At 55.9% G+C, this 19690-nt stretch overlaps 1 protein-coding gene across 1 annotated transcript in view; it reads left to right on the top strand.

Annotated features, from left to right (window-relative positions):
- Positions 1 to 19690, top strand: part of TTC7A (tetratricopeptide repeat domain 7A) — a 115875-nt gene that overhangs the window by 61601 nt on the left and 34584 nt on the right. Inside the window, exons 11-15 of the mRNA XM_032351844.1 lie at positions 991 to 1095; positions 9150 to 9267; positions 10285 to 10342; positions 11308 to 11380; positions 12523 to 12683. Coding sequence (XP_032207735.1) covers positions 991 to 1095; positions 9150 to 9267; positions 10285 to 10342; positions 11308 to 11380; positions 12523 to 12683 — 515 coding nt within the window. The remainder of the gene's footprint in view (positions 1 to 990; positions 1096 to 9149; positions 9268 to 10284; positions 10343 to 11307; positions 11381 to 12522; positions 12684 to 19690) is intronic.

Here is a 19690-nt window from a genome sequence, read left to right as displayed (position 1 = left end):
TTCAGTTTCCTCATCTGTAAATAGGGACATGCTCACCTACCTCATAGGAAAGTTGTGAAATTTTAATTTATAAAGCACCTAGAGCAGGGGAAAGCAGACTTTCCGCACAGGGTCAGATAGTAGACGTTTTTGATTATGCAGGCCAAACAGTCTCTGTGGAACTCCGCTGTGTCATAAAAATAGCCGTAGGCAATACATACATGAATGGGCGTGGCTGGGTTCCAATAAAACTTTATTCACAGAAAAGGCAGAGGGCCACATTTGGCCTGTGGGCTGTGTTTTGCTGAGCTCTGATTTATAACTGTGTGGTGCATAGTAACATCTGAATAAGTGTTAGCTGGTGTTCTTTTTCTCCTTACTGTGACTGGTAGCATTACTGCCTGCCTGTGGATGGTTTTCCGTCCTGGCCTCCATCCACATGTGGCCATCCTCAGTAGGTCCATTCTGGCTCTGTCTCTGTGACTTAGGCCCTGCAGCCTTGAGGGGCCCCAGACTCCTGTCTGGAGGGTCTCTCTGCCTCTGCCAGCTCAGCTTCTCTCCTTCTCCTCTGCCAGCCATTATGCCCCCCTCATCTCCTGACCACGGCCCTGCCTCCCAGTTCTCTGGAGCTTCGGCCTCATCTTGTCACCTGTAAACCAAGGCTGTTGAACTCAGAAGTTTGAAAGAGCCCTTTTTTGCCCCTGAAATTTCTGTAGTTCACATCTGAATTCTTTTAGAAGCAATTCTACCTGTTGTTACCTGAGCTTTTGTTACCTGGGCAAGGCTCACAGCCTCTATTCTCCAGATGCGGAATCTGGGGCCAGGGAGGGATTTGTCTGCCAGCATGGCCAGGGCTCCTCCCGCTGGGCCCTCTTCCTGCCTCCTAGGGGAAAAGGGGTGCAGAGCAAGGACTGGTTATTTGGGAAAGGCCCCCTGCTGTAGGCATGAGACCCCCAGTCTGTTGAGACCCAGGGCTGCCAGTGATGGTGTCACCTGCCCTTTCTTCTGCAGTCAGCCTACGCCGTGTCACTGCTGCGGGAGTGCATGAAGCTTCGACCCTCGGACCCCACCGTGCCCCTGATGGCCGCCAAAGTCTGCATTGGGTCCCTGCACTGGGTGAGTGAGCTGTGGGGGCAGGGACCTAGGCCCAGCGGCTCCTGCAGAAGGGCGGCAGGTGGGCATGAGATCAGGGCATGCACACCTTGCTGTATGTATAAGGGGTGGGGTGGGGGTTGTGTGGGGAGCTGTGAGGCAGTCAGGCCTGGAAGGAGGAATCGTCTGAGAAAACCAGCCTCCGTCTGTAGCAGTAGGTTCCCTGACTCAGGCTGGTATCAGGTTTATGGTTCAGTCTTGAGATGTGGTCTCCAGGGAACCAAATGTAAAGTCAAAAGTAGCAGGGGCCCCTGCCTGCCCAGTGGTGCGGTAGTGGGCAGGACTCAGAACATTTGGGCTGGCCGTCATTTGGACAGATGTTCACATTACTATGGGGGGCAGTGCTGTGTGGGCAGGACTAGAGGTGGCCTCTTTTCTTGGGCCCCTCATTCCTTGTGGCCTCAGCCTGCGGGCCCCTGCCCTGTGCTCAGCTGCCTGCCAAGGGCTCTGCCAAAATGGCTGACTGGGCAGGTGTACCCTCTCCCCATAGGCGAGGTATTCGGCAGCTTGGCTCTGAGGCCCTCCCACAAGCCAGCAGCACGGAGTCATGAAAGGCACTGGGCCTGGGGCCCTCTCCTCCTTAGGCTTCCCCGAGGGGCTGCTCTGAGCCTGCGGGGTCTTGGGGCGGAGCCTCTGCAAAGGTGTCTCCTCCTACTGGGAGCCTTCTTCCCAAGGGTCCCCGCTTCCTTGTGCCCACACCAGCCTCCTGAGGTCAGGGGCCATCCTAGAACAAATGTATCCTCTCCTGCCTGTTCGCTGTCTGCCCTACCACCTCTCTTTTCTTCAGACGAAATAGCTCCCATTCCTTCATCAGCCCTTCAGGCCCATGTCTCCCCGTGGGGAGCCACTCCCACACAGAGGCCTCCCCTGCCTGTTCTCCCAGCTCCCCAAGCCCACCCTCTCTGTGGTTGGGTGCCCAGCTTGTTCCAGGCCCCAGGGGCCTACAGCGGCCTGTCCGCCTCCCACTGCCACTGCCCCCTCCTCAGGCATCCAGCCCTGGGAAGGGAGACTCCATGTTTGAAGCCTTCCTGCCAAGTCTCCCAGGGACCAGAAACTGGCCCCCACCCTCTCTGGGTCCCCACCTCGCTGCCCCGTGGGCCTTGTCCTCTCTTCACTACAAAGAGGACTGCCTCCCTAGCGTGAGGAGCAAGGGGGGAAGAGTACCTTCCCGTCTGTCTCCTGGTTCTCAGATTTCTGTAGCTGAGGCCTGCATGGCCGCTGTGGCCCCCCTCACTGTGAATGGCGGAGGAGGGGGAAGCATGGTGTCTGGCCCCAGGCTCAAAGAGTGTGGCTTCAGTGAGGGGAAATCTGGCAGAACCACCTCTACAGGCTCCAGGCATAAGGAAGTGGCTGCGGTGTGAGTTGGGTTAGAGTTTCCCTGCCTACCTCCAGGTGGTCTTGGTATACAACCTTGCTGTGCCTTGGTTTCCTCATTCTTAAAATGGAGATGATAACAGTCTGTTCCTCAGATGTGGCATAAATGACATAAAGTATGTAGAAGGCTGGACGGGTCAGGAGATGCACAGAGGAGGAGGCCTTGGACTGTGGAGGGCTCAGGCCTGTGGTAGGTTCTTTCATCACTGCTTGCTTCCCCCACCCTGGGATTAGTGGGGAAACCCCTTACCCCCCACGTCTCTCCAGGGGACCTGTTGGCACCCTGTATCTTACAGGTGGGGAGCTGTGGGGATGTGGGTGATATGCGGGTGTCAGCAGAGACACCCAGACCAAGGCTCTGCAACAGAGGGCCGTGGCGGGAGCTAGGGGTCACAGAGACGGTGGGCTCGCTGACCCCTCGCTCATGCTCCTGAGTGTTCTTGGGGCTCCTCAGAGGGGCTTCACGCCCATCGCCTCACCAAGCTGGGGCTGGGATGGACCCCTGTCCTCCCCGAGGCCTCTAGCTCTGAGGTGGCTATGGGTGTCCACCCAGCCGGCAAGCGCCCTTGCCAGGAAGCCTAAATTTAGGCCTTCTCGCCGTGGAGGAGCTGTTTCCCTCAGCGACGTAATTACAGTCATTACATGCATTCAGATTACATGGTAATAAAATTAGGATCCAATCAGTCCAAATTGAAATCAGATGAGTTAGGAGCAAAGTCATCAATGACAACATAAATAGAAAAGCCCAAAAGGAAACTTAAACATACAGACTTGTCATCAGAACTGGGGAGGACGGTGAGCTCTTTAACTTCAGCTGAGAAGCCTGCATGGCTTTGGAGGCTGGTTTGAGCCAGGATTGAAACTGGGTCCAGGCTCAAGCCAGGTCCTGCTGGAGGGAGGGGGGAGGGTGACTCCTGGCAGCCATCCCTAACCTGGAACTCCCAGACCTCCCTGAAGCCCCTTTTTATACCTGCCTTGGACACCTAACACTTTACCTGGTAATCCCCTGTGTCTCTTAAGGGCAGATACTGTCTCTCTTCCTTGTTGAAACCCCAGCCCAGAGTCCACATCGGTGCTTATTGGATAGATCCTGCTGGCGGATGAGCATAGCCGCTCAGCAGCCAATTCTGCCTTCTATGGTACTTCTCTTCCCAACTAGTCGGGGAGCTTCTTTACTTACCACATCTGCACCCTGAGCCCTTCTTCCCAGCAAAGAACCCTGCATGTGGGTAGATGTCTACTCATATCTTCTAGAATGACTCCCACCCCAGCTGGCTGGGAGGGATGGTGTGGGAAGTCTGCCTCTGGTTCAGTGGGTCTCCCATTCCCAAATTGGCACTGGGCAGAGAGCAGACCGTGGGTAGCTAAAGGCAGCCTTTTTGCCAAGGAGGCCAGAAGAGGGGCAGCCCAGTACTCTCTATTCCAGGGCCACGAGCAGGAAGAATGGATCTGACCTCGACGGGTTGAAGGGTGCTGGTGTTTGGGATGGAGCACAGTTCCTGAAAGGCATCTGAGGCCACCTCTGCCTTTTGCCATCACAGTTCTTCTGGTTCCTAGCAGCCCCAGCAGGCCCAGCCATTGCCCAGCCAAGCTCCATGAGCAGAGGACAGAAATCTGGGGGTGGACAGCTTGGCCAAGGTTGCAGGAAGGGAGGCTGAAACTGGGACATCTGAAAAACGAGCTGCGCTGGGTGAAACCAGCCGGGGTGGCCATGTGCCCAGAGGTGGAGCACCTGCTGTCCCCACGTCCTGTCTGCGTGCCCAGAGCCAGTGTGGGACGCCCGAGGCGGAGCCTGGGTCTGAGAGAAAGATGGCCCTCAGGTCATGGTGCACCAGGCAGAGGGACCCAGGCAGTTACAGGCTGGCTGACATGGGGTTTGCTGCAAGGTGATTGCCCCCCAGGGCAGGCGTGGGGGCAGGTGGGAGAGCACTGGCCCCGAGGCTTAGCCTGAGGCTCCTCTAGGTAGGGAGGGGGCATCTGAGGCTCTGACCCAGGGATAGCAGTGCGTGGCAGCCTCCTGCCTTGATGTGGCTGATGTCTTGCCAAGGTCCCCAGCTGGTCATTTGGGGCAGGAAGAAAAGAATTGTAAATATTTCTTTTTAGTATTTCTCCAAACACAATTATTTAAAATGTATATAATTTAAAAAGTTGAGGCTTCCCTAGGAGGATAGGAGATGGGGGTGTGCATGTGTGCTGCATGTCACACACGAGAGGGGAGTTAGGAAGCAGGAAAACAGGCCAGGCTCCTCTGGGAAAGGTCTGTGGTGTCTTTCAGCCTCTTTCCTGAGGGGAAGAAGTGTGGAAACGGCACAGGCTTTGGAGGCAGAGAGCATAGAGTTCAAATCCCTGCCTACCCAGTTAGCAGCTGTGTGACTTCAGGGAATAATTCACCCTTTCTGGGTCTCCTCTGTACCTCAGAGGCAGTCACAAACACCCCGTACAGGTGGCTCTGACACCAGAGCCAAGGAGCGTCGCTGCCTCAAACACGGCAGGTACCTGCTGAGCAACAGTCCCTTCAAAACACCAGGTTCTCAGAAGGGAGGTGCTTTTGTGTTTCTACCTTCCTTGTTCAGATCCAGGGGTGGCCAGAGCCAGGAAGACGAGTTGAGGGTCTATGAGGCAGAGAAGAAAGAATGCCAGCCACCCTGCCACTGGATGTGGAAATGAGGAAACCTCGCCCTGTTCCTCTCAGGAAGGGAGAAGTGCGTTTTCAGTGGAGCAGTTAGCAATAGGCCCCGGGGCCCTGGAATGGCCTGAGGAGAACCAGAGGTGCTGTTTCAACAAGCTTAGCAGGCTCAGAAGGGAACTTTCTCCAATTCCCAGGAAGGGAGGAAGAGGCTGAAATGCCACGGGAACAACCTCTTTGGCCCAGTGCAAGATGGATGAGGCCACCGAGCCAGAGGCCTGTCTGTGTGGGCACCAAACTGAACAGCCTGGAGAGTTGTCGGGACCTGTGAAGTCACGGGAACATGGCCCTTCTGGAAAACCAAAGTAAAGGGTCCAAACGTTAGAGTCTTCCTGCATCCTTCTCCCAAACGGTCAGAGAGGAAGAAAGGCGGAAACTGCCAAGGGCAGCCGTGACTTGGGCAGCTCAGAAGGATCCAGACGCAGGCTAAGGAGACCTGGGTTGGACACTCAGGCCTGTCACTCCCTTGCCAGGTGGTTTCGGACAAATCCTCTAAGCTCCTTGTGCCCCAGAACCTTCAGCTGTGTGACACCTGTGCCATCAGGCTCTAAACTGCTCTAGTTTAGAGGAGGGGCATGGGGGCATGGAGGGTCTCTACCTGGACTTTGTGGCGAAGTGACAGGGCTGCTGTAGGTAAAAGAGATATTAAAAAGCAGTATATCACTGGAAGGAGAATGGTGGAAAAGAACTTTAAAAACCCATCCCTTTGGAGGTGTTTTGATGTGCAAGGAGGGCCCAGCACTGTAACCTGAGCAGAAGCCCCAACCTTAGCTCCACCAGCTGTTGACTTTCGAGGCCACCAGAGGAAGTGACTGGAGACTCGAATGGCTAAGTGAAGTAGTCCCGGGCGGCAGGATGATGGGGGCGGCTGGAGACCGGCGCTGGGCAGCTCGGTCAGCCTCTGGATTAGAGCTGTGGCTTTCACGTTGGAAGTTGAGACCCGTTCGTGGGTTTTGACTTAGAACTCCTTTTTTGTCTTTAAAGATTTTATTTTTATATATTTATTTAGAGGGGGAGGGACAGAGGGAGAAAGAGGATCTCAAGCAGACTCCTCCCTGAGCCCAGAGCCTGTCATAGGGCTCAATCTCCTGACCCTGAGATCATGACCTGAGCCAAAATAAAGAGTCAGATGCTTAACCAACTGAGCCACCCAGGGCGCCCCTGCTTTCACTTTTTAAAGAGGGAGGGGGTGCATAGGGGCAGACAGAGAGGGAGAGAGTGAATCCCAAGCAGGCCCCACACCTAGCATGGAACAGGGCTTGATCCTGTGACCCCAAGATTATGACCTGAGTCCGACGCTCAATTAACTGAGCCACCCGGGCACCCCTTTTGCACTTTTTTTTTTTTTTAAAGATTTTATTTATTTATTTGACAGAGATCACAAGCAGGCAGAGAGGCAGGCAGAGAGAGAAGAGGAAGCAGGCTCCCTGCTGAGCAGAGAGCCTGATGCGGGGCTCTATCCCAGGACTCTGAGATCATGACCTGAGTCGAAGGCAGCAGCTTAACCCACTGAGCCACCCAGGCGCCCCTGCACTTTTTTTTTTTTAAAGCTAAAGTATGGTGAGCTCTCCTGGCCCAGAATGTGATGTGTGTGAACCGGAGAGTGACTTTTCCCTGTTTGCCAGTAACCGTTGAGCTTCGTTCCCGGCACCTTCCCTACATGAGTTACCAGAGATCAAAGCTGGAGTTTGCTGAGAAGGACATGGTCTTGGGAAGAGTGTCTATACATGGATGCGATGGGTTTCTAGAATCTGTAACTTGTACTTGGTGGTTTATAAAACAGCTTGCTCCTGTTTGAATGGGGCATAATGATGCCTAAAGACAGCGTATGAGATGAGCTTCATCAGTCATGGGATATGGGGTGGGGGGCAGTTTGTTCACTTAACCCTTTAATCCTGTCCCCCCTCGGCCATGAGTCTTCCTTGGACAACTGTAGCCACATGATTGTCCTTCCCTTGGAGCCCCGCATCACACGGTGGGGCCTTACTTAGGGGCTACCCTGTCTTGTGGGGATTGTGTGCGAGCTCATACAGGCCTCCCTCTCCCTTGTCGTTGGGGCTCCCCAGCTGGGCCCATCACAGAGCCTGCTGCTGCAGAAGCCTTAGCAGAGGTCTGTGCGGAGGAGCAGGTGGGGGTGGGGGGTCTGAGTCTTCATTTTGCAGAAGAGAACCTTTGGGGCACAGAAACTAAGTGATCTGCTCCTGACTCCTCAGCTGTCAGGTGCTGGGCAAGGACCACAGCCAGTGTCCACAGCTTGTCTTTCAGGCTCACACACCCCCCGCCCCCACTGCTCCAGGTCCCGCTGGGCCAGGTGCCACCAGACACTGATCTTAGCCGCTCCAGCTTTTAGCCTGCCTGGCTGGCGGAGGCTGGGCAGCAGGCAGTGGAAGGGTTTCCTAAGCTACGGCCTCCCCAAGACCTTGAGATCTGGGGCATGGTGGTATCAGAGCTTAGGTCCTTAGACTCCCTGTTCCTCTCAGTGACCAGCTTCCCCAGACTGGAGGTGGCCCGCTGCCCAGGCCAGCAAGCAGAGCAGCAGCATGAGGGGGCTGGAATGCTGCCCTCGTCGGCACGCGTCAGGCCAGCAGACAGGCCTCAGAGGGATTCAGCACCCCCTGCCCTGCCCCCCACTGCCCCATCGCTGTCTGGGCTGTCAAGTCATATGCTCTGCTTCCTCGTGTTTTGGTTCTGTTGTTTCCCTCCCCGCACGGTGGGCTCTCTGCTCCTTCATCCCTTTTCCTGCACAGGGCTTCCCATGGGTGTGTGCAGAGGGCAGGCAGGCATACCCCAATCCCCTTTGCCGATGGCCTCTGTCTTGGGGTCTCAGCTCCACATCCCAGGGCTGGAAGGGCTACCGGCATCCCGGCTGTGGCCAGTGGTCAGGCCACAAGATGTGCAGAGCTGACCCTCTCCCTCCAGGGTGGGGTAGCCAGGAACAACACTGGCGTGAAGGCCAGGAGCCAACTTGGGTTTGAATTTAACTCCTCCGTTGAAGGTAACTCCCTGATGGGCCTCTGCCGGAGGCAAGATGTCCCCCACAGTGGGCCGTGACATCTGGGTTTCAGTGGGCCTTTGGGGTATGCCAGTCCTTGTTCTCGGTGACGCTAACACCAATACACTGCTGTGCCAGACTAATGGACAGGTGACATTCCTGGGCTGGGGAGGAGGAGGAGGGCATCTTAGAGGTCTGTGGGCTATGAGTGGGCATGGCAGAGACCCTCAGCTGTCTCCCGCCTCCCTGACTGGCCTGACTGCTGCAGGTGCCCCAGACGGCTTGAGAGGGCTGACTTGTGTGTGTCCTTCTTCGTGTCACATGACGTGTGTGATGGTGTGTGCACACGTGATCTGCGCCCACTGGCCCCTTTCCAATTGGAACAGTTCTTCCTGCTCCCAGGACAAAAACAACCTCAGGCCTTTTTCCCCTGAAAAGTTTGAGCTCCCTGTGTCCTGGAGCGAGCTCGCAGACAGAGCCAGAGGCAGCCTGCCTGTTCTGCAGGGTTGGCGGTGTCCCCAAGACCCAGTCCCAGGGCCTTGCCTGCCCCCCCGGCCCCGGCTTCCCTCTCTTTGCTGCACAGGGCAGGCACAGACAGAGACCAGATGGTGCAAGGAGCTGTCACAGACTGGGCCGGTCCTGGGTCCCTACTCTTGGCAGAGTAAGCTCTAGGGAGCTAGGCTGTTTAGGGCGAGGGAAGCTGTTTCCTGTGAGAGCTACCACCCTGTGATGTGGAGCACAGCCCCTTGGATTGCAGGGGAGAGGTCTAGGGAGTTGCTGCTATAGGAAATAGCCTTATTTCTTCCACCTAGTGGTGGTGTGGTCTCAGACAAGGCACCTGGCCTATGATCGTGCTGCTCACACGTGAGGAATTGTGGCTCTGCGTGTCCCAGGCTGGTGACTGCACCTCTGGCATGCCGGGGCCAGGAAGGCCCTCCCAGTGACCTGTGCCTCTCCTCTTTGCAGCTGGAGGACGCAGAGCGCTTTGCCATGATGGTGATCAACCTCGGGGAGGAAGCCGGGGAATTCCTTGCCAAGGGCTACCTGGCACTGGGCCTCACTTACAGCCTGCAGGCCACTGATGGTGAGTGCTGGGGCCTCAGAGCCTCTGCTTGGGGGGTCAGGCCTCCCAGGGGCCCCTCGGGCATCTCTTCCCACCAGTGCCCACCCCACCACCCAGCACATCTCCCTCGAGTACACACACACACACACACACACACACACACACACACACACTCACACACCCCTCAGTCCCATTTCTACTCTTTTACCAGACTTCATCACTCTCACACATGCGTTTTTCATGGGTGCTTCCTTCCAGGCGTGGCCCCAGCCCCTTGGCAGAGCTGCTGCCCGCCTCTGGAACTCTCGGTGCTCGCAGTCTGTAATACGCTGCCCGCCTGGACCCCACGGGGTGTCTGAATTCTGCTTTGCTCTTACCTCAGCACTGCTGTGTCCCTCTGGGATCTTTTAAACCTCCCTCGACACGTGGAGCAGCGCTGGGTACACAGTCAGGGCTTAATAAATACTTGTGTTTGGAGGACGGATTCGACTCTTGCTGCCCTAAGCCTGGCATTCTTTCCCGAACCCTGCCCGCTCAGCCACCTGTGCCCTCATCAGTGAGGCAGTCACCGACTTCTCTATGCTTGCAGGAAGGGGAGAGATGGTGTCCCGTTCAGACTAAACGTGGAAGAGTAATCTGACCAGGGCTGGGCTGGGGCCTGGTTGACAGTCATTTTAAAGCTTACCAGGTGGTTCAGTGTGCACCTAAGGCTTCAAACGCCTGCCCTTAAATTTTAACTCTGAAATATTGTTAAAATGGTTACAAAAGCAGAGTCCTGTGAGTAAGGAAGCCCCCGGAGGCAGGCATCAGCCCCTGGAGGCTGTCTCTCAAGGGTTAGGTAGCAGAGAAGACAAAGAGGTGAAAGGAGCTGGTATGCTAAGGCACACACTGGGAAGCTGGGGCCAAGCGGACGCCCCACACCATCCCACAGAGACTGCTTGAATGCAAGCATTTGCTGGCCAGGGCTCACGTGCCCGGGATGGGGCAGAGCTGGTCTGGCAACCCCTCACAACTCAATCTTTGTCTTCTCTTCTGCAGCGACTCTGAAATCCAAGCAAGACGAGTTGCACCGGAAAGCATTACAGACCCTGGACAGGTGAGGGGGGCCCCCCGGCCCAGCAGAGGCACCAGGTGGCACACTCACACGCTTTATCTCCCTGGACCCCTTGCTGGAGGCAGACTGAAGGTTTCAGGCCCCATTTTATTGACCAGGAAGCCAAGGCTCTGAGAGCTCATGTGGGAAGTGGGGACAGGCCTCTGGAGTGAGGTGGGGTGGGTGGGCTGAGCCCTCCAGTGATGGCAGACTGCCGCCAGACTCCTCCCCGCTGCAGCTCAGGGCTCTAACCCGGGAATCAGAGCCCATGACTGTTGTGAGAATTCTGTGAGATAGAGCTAGAGAAGCACCTCGCGAATGCACCTTAAGTGTAACAAGGACTCAAAATTGGTGTTTGCCTCCTGCCAGCCCTTCACTGACTTGAGGGCTGTAAGGAGCCCCCATGCTGTCCTCACAGACATTTCCTGGCATCCAGGGTGCCGGAGGGAGGAAGGGAGGGGGATGCCAGAGAAACCCTTCCCCAGTACTGCTGTGAAAGCTGCTAGCCTGTAGGCGGTGCTAGACGTCTCGTGCCACCTTAATGGGAACATATTAGCACATCCAGCCCCCCTCCGGCCCTGCCGCGTTGTTCCTGAACCCAGGGAGGTGACAGAGTCCCATCTGAGCCAATGCCTGCGGAGCTACCAGGGCCAGCTCTTCATTCCCCAGGCTTCTGTCCCAGAGAGGCCCTTCACAGCTCTCCAACCGCAGGGCTGTTCCCTTCTGTCCTGCGGAGGAGAGGTCAGGCTCCAGGCTCTGTCTAAGGCCATCACAGGGCCTTGGCTAGCTCACTGGGAGCCTGCTGCCCACAGGCTGCCACCACCATCCTCCCCCACTGGGCAACCTCGGAGAACCCCTGACATTTCTCCCTGCAGAACACAGCCCAGGGCTTGCATGCTGGAGGCCCATGGCACACACAGGGTGCCCAGTCCTTGCTCGCTGACCTGTCACTCCTTCTCCCCATACAGAGCCCAGCAGCTGGCGCCCGGTGACCCCCAAGTCATCCTCTATGTCTCGCTGCAGCTGGCCCTTGTCCGCCAGGTGGGTTGTCGCATTTCCTAACTCCCAGGTCCCTGAGGGCTGTGGAGTTGCTCCTGCTACCACTGCTTTGCCCAGCCACGTGACCCTTTGCAAGGACTTGACCTCTCTGAATCCCTGTTTTCTCATCTGTTACGAGTCCCTTCGCCCTGCATCTCTGAGGGACCCAGTGAGGATTAAGTCAGAAAATGTGGTAAAGCCCATGGGGGGCACCCAGGAAGGGATTATTCTCGGCCCTCGCGACCCCTTGAAGGGTTCGGTCTCCTGAGACATTGCTGAGTGACTGCAGGAAGCATTAGGTCCTCACCTTCCACCAACCTTTCCCCACGAGGCTCGACTTCCAGGTCCGGGGTGAGGCTCTTGGTACCTCTCTGCCACTGTCCTCAAGGAGCAGCACTCTGCTCTGGTGCTCCGAAGAACACGGGTGCACATACCTGAGAGCTCTGTAGTTTTCACCCTCCATAAAAGTGCCGGTGCTTCTCTTGCCAGTCAAGTTCATGATAAGCCTCTGGATAAGAAGGCTGTGTCTTACTGCTCTGAGGCTGCCTGGGCTCTGGGGACTTGAGGAGGGATAGGCACATCTCACACATGTGCAGAACTGGGCAGAATGTTCTCTCATGTCATCCTACCCTCTCAGCTCCTGGCACAGGCAGGACTGCCCTCCTCACTTTGTAGCTAAGAACGGCAGCTCAGAGAGGTCAACCAATGACTCTAGCGAAGAAGTGGCAGGGCCAGCTTCTATTTCCCCACCCCTCCCTGCCGACCCCAGAGCTGCAGCTCTTGCCAAGGTGGGCCTCTGAGCAGGAAGGGGCGTTTGAGTGCTGACCTCCATCCCTGCACGGACAGGTGCGGAGAGGCCCCCTCTGGCTCTGCACAAAGGGACTGGGCTGGCCTCCTTGGAGCCCCCACACCCACCCAGGTCCTCTGTGCTGCACCATGAACCTGCCTCTTTATTCCCAAGCCTGACCTGGGATGATAGCACCCTCTCGCCACAGTACTTTGGGCCATGTGTTCTTGTCAGCACTGCACCCGAGGCCCAGGGTCTCACTTGAGTCTGCTCTGCCCTCATTGGCCGGCAATAGCCCTGGAATCCTGGGGGGAGGTTGGGTGGAGAAGGTTGCTAAGCCCGCTGTCTTCTCGGGCAGATCTCCAGCGCCATGGAGCAGCTGCAGGAGGCCCTGAAAGTGTGCGGGGATGATGCCAATGCCCTCCACCTGCTGGCCCTCCTTTTCTCTGCCCAGAAGTACTACCAGCACGCCCTGGATGTCATCAACATGGCCATCACAGAGTACCCCGAGAACTTCAAGTGAGTTCCCTGTGGACACGGCTAAGGGCCGGCCTGCCGCAGACACTGGTGCCCGTGCGCGCCCCCACCCTGCCACGTAGCCAGCCGGTGCACACTGATTAAGTGCCAACTGCATGCACAGCCCTTGGCTGGAGGATGGAGGGGGGGCAGGCCCCATGGGGTCAGAGAAGGCTCTGTCATTCTGTGCCTGGAGGCATGGGGGGGAGGGTGGCGTGAGTGGTGAGCTCCATGCTACAGCCGCAGCCTCTAGGGGGAACAGGGACCCCAGGGGAGACTGTGTTCACATGCACGTGCTGGAGCTGCTTCCACCTCGCCTTGGGCTCTGTGTTTGAGCCACACAGGGACACTGCTTGTGTAACCTAATCATAACCCTGGCCCAGCCAGTTCAGGGTGAGTTGCTCACTCTGGCTGGGCTGGCAGAGGCCCAGTGAACCACCTCCCTGCCCCTAGGCAGGTCACAGGCATTGGGAGAAAGGGGTTCCCTCCTTCCTGAGCAGTCCTGGCCTCTCCCTCCATCCTTGGCGCTCCATATCTGCCCCCCTCAACCAGGCCACTCTGCCCAAGGGCCCCTCTCTTTGGAGCAGGGTTCACGATCATTTGGCCCAGGCCATGGTGGGTGTGGCAGGGTGAGACTTTCCTGCCCCCACCTAGACACAAAGGACCCACTGCCACCCAGTCAGGACACTGGGGAACAGAAGACATGCTGGGCCAGCTGTGGCAGGAAGGTGTGTGGCTCTGCAGGAGGAAGTAAGGAAGTCGGTCATCTTTTGTTTTCTGTTCTCTTCCCTAAGGCATGTGATACTGGGGACAATAGATCTTGTTCCCTTGATCCTGGGAGGCCAGGATGATGGGCGCTGGAGCACCCCTATTCCCACCATGTTCCCCCTTCGGGTCTATTTAGCACAGCCAAGGCTGTCTTGCTTTGGAGAGCAGAAAGAAGCGCAGTGCCAACTCCCTGGAGGGGAGACTCACACTGGCAATGAAGACAGGTTCACAAAGAATCAGGGGAAACTGGTGGGTGCTGCAGCCATGTTAGCTGATAAAGGGAAGCCGCAGCTGACCCAGCCAAAGGAGGTTCCCTTCATGTGGGGGGCCTGGGCATCTCCTCTGTCCATCCCCAACTCACTGGGGGCAGAGCTGGCTTTCCTGGGCCTTTGGCCTCCTTCAGAGGATGCTATGGGTAGCTTGCCTGCAAACCTTGCAGGCTGACTTTGGCCTCACCAAGGCTCAAGAAGTGTGTTTTGGGAGCAGCAGGGAGCCCTTACGGTAAGCTCCCAGCGTGCCCCATTGAAGAGCAGCCCCAGTGCATAAAGCCAAGGGCGGGCGTTCCCCCTGCAGGTCAGCCCCACTGCTCCTAGTCCACACTGACCCTGTGCCCACTCTGACTCCTAACCCTTCCTGTCCTCCTGCCATCCTGTCTCCAGTGAGGCTCAGCTGCCCATGGGCCAGGAGTAAGAAGAGCTGCTGCGTGGCCAACTCTACAGAGCCCGTCCTTTGTGTTGAGGAGCTGGACCTGACCCTCAGCCTCAGCCCTGCATTTGGGAGATTACTGAAATTGAAAGTGAAATCAGTTCACTTCAAAAGGCAGATAGCTTAGGGAATACTAAAACACAGATAAAATAGTGTATGTGGCCAAGAGATGAGTTCCCTTGTCTCATTAATCCCAAGCACAGTACAGCATTACCTACTGTGTAGAAGTTTATTTTTTTACCTTCCGTGAAAATACACAAAGGACAAAGGCCCTCCTCTTCCAGTACCACTGACATCACTTTTTTCCAAGCTCCATTCTCACGAGCGTCAGGCAGAGTCTGACCCACTATCTGCTGCCAGCCATGCATGTGCTTGTGTGCGTGTATGTGTGTGCACACAGGTGTGTGCATGTGTGTGTGTGTGTTTACTCCATTGTCAGTTAGGCTTGATGGAGACAAAAACTGTGCAGAGGAGAATTTTTTCTTTTTTAAAGATTTTATTTATTTGACAGAGAGATCACAAGTAGGCAGAGAGGCAGGCAGAGAGTTGGGGGGGTGTGTGGAGCAGCCTCCCCGCTGAGCGGAGAGCCCGATGTGGGGCTCGATCCCAGGACCCTGAGATCATGACCCGAGCCAAAGGCAGAGGCGTAACCCACTGAGCCACCCAGGTGCCCCTGCGGAGGAGAATCTTAGACTCCTAGAGTGGGAAGGGGTCCTGGCCCTGCCCCAGGTCAGAGTGTGTGTCATAAGAAAGAGTCTGGGCCTGGCATCTGACGTTGTTTAATGAGCAAGTCCTTTTCCCAAGTGCAGTGTTACCTGCCAGTGGAGGCTGGGAGCAGAGGGGGACAGAGCTGTCTTGAAGGAAATGGCACAGGGAATTCTCTTACTGCCCACCTGGCCCTTCCTCGGGCCCCCAGTCCCCTAAGGGCCCTCCTGTTCCAGCATTTGGCATCTCGATGCAGTGTTTCTTCCCAGCTTTTGGGTTGAAGCTTTCTGCTGACAGAATCATGTCCCCTGGCCTGAGGTGGGGAGGCTAATGGCACTTTTTGAAAATCTGCTTGGAGCCCACAGTGTGTAGGGTGGGGATGCTGGGTTTGGAGGGCAGCGTTCTGGCTCTCTCTCAACCCCCAGCCCACCTCAGGGGAGGCGCCTCCTGCCCCCTGGGCTCTGGGGCTAGGTGAAGCAGCCCCCCTTCTCCCCAGTCTTTCACCCCCTCATGAGTAGTATGTATGCCCTGCCTTTCACGGGTGCTTCCCCCTTTCCCGCCCTCACCTCACTCAGGGGCCAACTCCCTCACCAGAGGCTTCACTCACTGAAAGTGTCCTCGCGGAGGGTGGGGAGACGTGGTCCTTGCGGAGGTTGGGGACTCCCGGTCATGAGGCCCATGGGTGTGCTTCTAGGCCACCAAGAATGCCTAGACCTGAACCGTAACAGTTGTGCCTATGCTACTGTGTCCAGGGAGATGGCTTTCACCAGATCATCTATGGGACCCTAAACCCAAAACAGGTGATAGGCCCCTCCCTGGCTCAGACTGTGTGCTTGGTTGATCTGTAGGATATCCATGCCACTCTGTGTCAGCTGTGTCCCTACTTCTGCTGGCAGAAGCCTTCTAAAGGGGTGGGTTCTGCATGAGAACAGAATGGCTCCATCCAGACACCACAAGGTCACTGCCAGGGCAACAGGAGCTCGGGCCATGGGGCTGGCAGTAGGGAGACCTCTCTGAGGTTTGAACCCAAGAAGGGAAAGTGTTTGAGTACCATCCCTAGGGTTCTTCTGGTTTTTGTCACTGCAGAAAGGCCTGGGGACCCGAGCATCCCATTCTCTGTGGTGCCTTGCTCTGCAAAGCCTGCCCATGTGGGGACAGTAGGGATAGAGAAACAGGGGCAGACTCTTTATCTCAAAGCCACCATGAGTCCCTCCCTTGGAAGGTCATGAGGACCTCTGTCTTGATTGGAGCCAGCCCTAAAAGACTGCAAAACTAACTAAAAAAAAAAAAAAAAAAAAAAAAAAAAAAAAATATATATATATATATATATATATATATATATATATATATATCTTGTCTGTCCTCCTATATTGTGAGATAATACATTTCTGTTACCTTAAAAAAAAACAACCCTTAAAAAAATACCTATATCTAGGAGGTTGAGAGTGGGTGTGGAAAAACCACAGGCCACAGAGCTCTGTTGGAGTGACCATAGAGCCTGACCACAGCTCTTTGTGAATAAGGCAGTACCAGTCCCCACAGATGGGATGGCAGAGTACAGAAACCCGTGGATTAGCAGGAAATGTCATTGAGCCCATTACCGGCCAGGGATCACTGAAAAATGTCATTGCCCTTCCCTGGAGCCTGAGCTCTGTTCTTCCAGCTGCTCCCTGTGCCGGGAACAAGCTGCGTGTGGCCCCAGCTGTTGTCACGGCAGATAATTCACCTGCTGGTCCCGTCAATACCATGGCAGCAAAACAACAACAAAAAAAAATCAAACCCCCTTCACCCCCATGGAGGTCTCCATGTGAGAGCCTGAGCTCCGTATGCCACCGGGAGCCCCCCAAGGCTGCTCTAACGGGTTGAGGCTTTTCAGGGGCTCTTCTCTTCTGCAGAACCTGTGCGTGCATTGGCTCCCAGAGGCTGTCTTAGTGAGGGAAGAGGCTGGCAGGCTAGTGTTGAGGGTGGAGGGAGCCAGGCACGGGGCATGGGAGTGCAGGGGGCAGGCCAGTGGGTGGAATGGAGCCCTTTCCATGCGAGCTTATCCCCACGTGAGGGTCACAGTGGGGCCCCTGCCCTCGCCGGGTCATGCTGTCTGTCTCCTGTGCCACTTCCAGGAGCTTTCTCAAATACCAGACACGGACATCTGTCCTGCCTCCGAGTCCGTGGTGAGACTCAGTCAAAAAGAAGTCTCGCAGTCGGTTTAGAAGCATGTTCAAGGGCAGCGGGGTGTCTGGAAGGCAGCACACTCGCAGTGTGGGACCATAGCGTGGGACCCCTGTGGGCAGGGTGCATGGAAGGCACTGAGCTGGAGGAGGGCGCCATTCGTGCAGGCCCAGGAGGCACAAGCCTAGGCAGGAAGCCCCGTGAGAGGTGTGGGAGCTCCTTAGCTGTGCCCAAGGGAGGCCACCATTCCTCCAGGCAGGCAGATGACTCCTGGAGAGAAACCCAGCCCTCGTGGAGCCGAACTTCAGAAAATCCCTTGAAATTCAGGGATTAGAAAGCACAGCACAGAATACCTTGATTTCCATGCTGCAGGATGAACTTGAGTGAACGGAGCTTGGGTTTAAAAGGCAGAAGTTTAAAAGGCAGAAACGTGATGAGGCAGAGACTGATGTCCCCGTGGGGACAGTGTGAACCTGGCACCGGGCAACCAGACACCCTGCACAGCTTCCTGAAATCCTGCGGGCTTCCCACTAAGCCCTGGACACGTGTGCTGGCTGGCCTGCAGGGGGCCTCAGGGGGGCAGCAGACTCCCTATTTAGAGCTGGTTTCCAAGCCAGGCCCCACAGCGGAACGTGCGTGGTCTGGTCGTGTGCAAGCTCTGGGAGCCGCCTGCACCAGTCCCAGCACGGCAGCCGGAGGCAGCTGGGAGGCTCCGCTGGGGAGGGGCAGGAATATGGGGTCAAGGGGAACAGGCCACTGATAAGCATGGCTCCTGAAGCTGGGGCTCCAGGGGCACTGGTTTTAGGTAACAGATTCCTTGTGCTTTAGTCAGTGCGCTTGTAGTGAAGGTCACCATGGTAACCAAACAAAATTCCTCAGCTTCATGATGGGAGCTTTCCAATAACCAGCCTGTCAGTCACTGCCCCCACCCAGACCTGGCAGCCTGCCAGACTGGGTTTGAAAAACCCAGACCAGGGGTGGCAGAGGAGGCACCGGGCAAGACCACCTCCTCCCGCCCCACCCTTGGGGGGTCCCGTTAGGCCCTTTTGGGAGTTTCTGCCTAGGCCAGCCCAGGTTCCCGGGGGAATTAGAAGATCCTAGGGGAAGGTGTGTCAGAACCTGGGGGGGATACCCCCCTTCTCTCAGCGCAGGAATAATACGGACCTCTCCACAAGCTGGAGCTCGCCCTGTGTAAACAAACTATGGGCACAGCCATCTCCCCCAGGAAACCTAGGCTGTTTTGGAAAATGTTTGAGCTGATAACTAGGCTAGCTGGGGCCAGACCTTGGCTGGTTCTGGTTGAGGCTAACTATGGCCTCAAGGGCACCTGTCTGATCTACCTGGGCTGCCTCACCTTCTTCTCAGGTTATTTCGATTGGTGCAATCCACTAGGCAGAAGGCTCAGAGTCCCGGGCCTGTGTTAACATTTCTGACTTAAACCCGCTGTGTTTATTGGATGGCTCTTATGAAGGACTTGTAATAGATCAAAAAGACACTTAAAATACCAACACTCTAGTGAAGGGGCTGGAATCAAAGGTATTAACATGAACAGAGTTTATCGCTTTGCTGGATTCATTAAACTTTTCTGGCTAGCAGTGGGCACCCCCCTCTCCCCGCCCATGAGGACAAGAGCCAGGGGTTAAACTTGCAGGCCCTGTGGCTGAGGGAAGTGTTAAGCCAGGCATAATCACTGGCACCAGCACTTTCTTCCCCAAAGGTCAGTTCCTCATCAGCTAAGCTGCTTTGACATTCAGCATTTCCCTTTGCCCGTAATTCTGTGCAGCCTCCTGTGATCTTGCTCTGTGGGACACTGCAGTCAGGGGCCTCGGTCTCCCGCCGCCAGTCTGCTTATGCTCACACAGGAGGGTCCATGACCCAGGTTGTTTGGTTTGGGGAAGAGAAGGAAAGGAAAGTATTATTTGCAGGTGGTTTGTTTGTTTGTTTTCCCCCCCAAAAAGAATTCTTAATTTGTTTTGAAGTGATTTTAGCTCCTCGTTTCCTGATGCTCACTCCCTGATCTCCCAGCCTACAACATTTGCTGGAGGCAGGCACTGTGGCCTAGCCCCAGGACAAAGCCTTTCTGCCCCAGGCGGAGAGGGTATTCTTGCCCCTGAGGCAGGGTTGGCCTCCCTTCTGCAGTGGGTGGTCTTTGGGTCCCCAGGGTCTGCTCACTGGGCAGAGGATACAGACCTAGCCTGAGGTGTGTTTGCTTCTTGGTGATTTATACCGGACTGGGATCCTACCTTTCTTCTATCTAGGGGCCTTCTTTCTGGAAGTTCTTCCACTCCTGAATGGTCAGGGCAAGGCTCTGCAGGGTTTGGGTTCTTATCTGTTCAAGATCAGGCATTTGTGTTTGGAGAGTCATCTGGAGATAACTGGAGCTAGGCGGCAGCTGAGAGAAGCAGGGCCTGGAGGCCTGCTAGGTCAACCTTGGGTCAGTACAGATAAGAAGGCCTAGTGGGCCAGCCAGCCCCAAGCCTGCTTAGGTGCAGGCTTGCTCTCAGAAATGCCCTGAGGCTGTTCTCCCTGCGGGACCAGGGCTGTTGAAGCAAGGAGGGGCTCATTTCGGGAAGCACTAAGTTTGCTGGCTGTTGATGTTTAATACTTCAAAAGTAGTTCATTTTGAATGAATTAAGAGGAATTAACAGTATGAGCTTCAAAAGATG

Source organism: Mustela erminea, chromosome 7 (genome assembly GCF_009829155.1).
Source record: "Mustela erminea isolate mMusErm1 chromosome 7, mMusErm1.Pri, whole genome shotgun sequence".
NCBI classification, from domain to species: domain Eukaryota; kingdom Metazoa; phylum Chordata; class Mammalia; order Carnivora; family Mustelidae; genus Mustela; species Mustela erminea.
This window is presented reverse-complemented; position numbering and strand designations above follow the sequence as displayed.